This window comes from Olea europaea, chromosome 12 (genome assembly GCF_002742605.1).
Source record: "Olea europaea var. sylvestris chromosome 12, O_europaea_v1, whole genome shotgun sequence".
Lineage (NCBI taxonomy): Eukaryota > Viridiplantae > Streptophyta > Magnoliopsida > Lamiales > Oleaceae > Olea > Olea europaea.
The window spans coordinates 12,009,843-12,011,811 of NC_036248.1; the positions used below are offsets into that span (position 1 = coordinate 12,009,843).

Here is a 1,969-nt window from a genome sequence, read left to right on the forward strand (position 1 = left end):
TTAGAAAGTATCTCTCGCCCTCAGATGGATTAGCAGCAACTATTCTACCAATAACATTTTGCTTCTTTCTAGGACTCCAAACTCGAAAATATGTATTCCATACAAAGTATGTAGGAAAATCCTTATAAAGTAAAGTTCGTGCCTTTTCATTTGAAATATTCATTCTAAAAAATTCAGTTAACATTGTTCGTTGAATGGAGTATTTATTTATAACTTCTGATAGATCATCTGTTTCATTATATGTAACCAACTGAGCATCTTCAATATGTAACTGCAAAGAAACTACAGAAGGAGATATGTCGAATAAATCAAAACTAAAAATTCTCCATATAGCTTTCGGTGCAGATATCCATCTAGCGGTTTGATAATTCGAAATCTTATCAACATAATGCTCATTAGTTTCTTTATTCACCATAAAATTAACACGATTATGTCTTTTGTATACATATTTGTATAAATATTTGACTGCGTTAACAGAAGAACATATTTCAATATTAATGTGACAATCATACTTAGCTAAAATACAAGGATTGTATGGTACAACCCATCTATTATCTAGTACAGATCCTCTGACCTTAACAGTAACACCATCGTCACGACGCCTATAAAATGGATATAAATCACTACCTAATGAAGTATGCAAAATGTATTCTCTTGGATACTTGTTTTTACAAGTACGGTTATTTTTCATGCACACATTTGTAGGATTTAATTATCCACAAGGACCATGCATCATATGTTTGACCACAGTAGCATGCATGTGAGGATTTCCCTTTGGATTTGGTAATTCACAAGAAAAAATTTTGTCAACTTGCGTAAAATTAGTAATCTTAAAATTCGTTTTAAATATCAGGAGAAAATGAATATGAGGTAGACCTCTTTTTTGGAATTCAATTACATACACATAGGCAGCTATAGGCCCAAGAATTTCTCTCTTTATTAAATCTGTTTTTAGTTCTTCAAGTTTTACTCGAAATATTGGGGCTAACAAATCTGGCCTATTTTATACACTATTATTGTGTCTCAATTCTTATTTAATTTCAGACCAATTTGGATTGCATGTCATTACTAAAAATACATCAGGTTTTTCATATTTTTGAACTAAACTCATTGCATCCATATATTTTTTAGTTAAATTTCTAGGACCCCCAATAAATCCTGTAGGCAACACAATTGATTTACCAATTTTATAGCCTCTATTCTCACCATTTTATATACTATCTAAAATTCTTTGGTAAAGTTCACCTCATATAGTCTTTTGATTATTACGAAAATAATCTAATCTCACAGTTTCAATCTTAACATACATATCCACTATATATTGTTGTAGAAGTCTGCCTGTATGAAGGAGTACAGACTTATCTGAAAGTCTGATTTGAAATTTGTAGCAATAATATTCACGGCATGACACAGTAATTCGTTTCTTACCTCTCTTCATAGCTGAAAGGAAAAAAAAAATTAAAGTCACAAACACAGATCTAGAAATGACAATACATTTATGCACTCTAAAAATATTAAAAAATTTCAATGGTAATAAAACTTACCACAATCTTCCATCTCTATAAGTTGTTCGGCTGAATCAATTTGATTGATTTGTATGAAATCTTCATGGACTATTGAAGTATTCAAATTTACCTTTTTGATACCTTCATACCATCCAGGTTCTCCATAGGTAAATATTAATGGATATTGAAGTGGATCATAACAGCCATAATAATAATTTACTCTATGTGCAGTATTGGAATGTCCATAAATTAATATATCATGAGTCTTTATGCTTGCAGATGGATTATCATCAACCCACACTGCAGCCACCTGTTCATATGATGGCATGTTATATACTCTCTGGTCGAGACCCAGATCAGACCTCAGTACGATACATCATGAATCAAAATCAGAAACTTCACTTAATGATCGAAAGAAACGTCAATATGGATTTATCTTTAAGATATCTATTAACTTTTTCAAA

General features: G+C 31.0%; 1 protein-coding gene across 1 annotated transcript in view; it reads right to left on the reverse strand.

Annotated features, from left to right (window-relative positions):
- LOC111406602 overlaps positions 1–1,969 on the reverse strand; it is an 8,780-nt gene that overhangs the window by 4,800 nt on the left and 2,011 nt on the right. Inside the window, exons 3-6 of the mRNA XM_023035993.1 lie at positions 1,545–1,845; positions 1,429–1,440; positions 1,270–1,338; positions 19–627 (exon numbers count right to left, since the gene is read on the reverse strand). Of these exons, the coding sequence (XP_022891761.1) occupies positions 19–627; positions 1,270–1,338; positions 1,429–1,440; positions 1,545–1,845 (991 nt within the window). The remainder of the gene's footprint in view (positions 1–18; positions 628–1,269; positions 1,339–1,428; positions 1,441–1,544; positions 1,846–1,969) is intronic.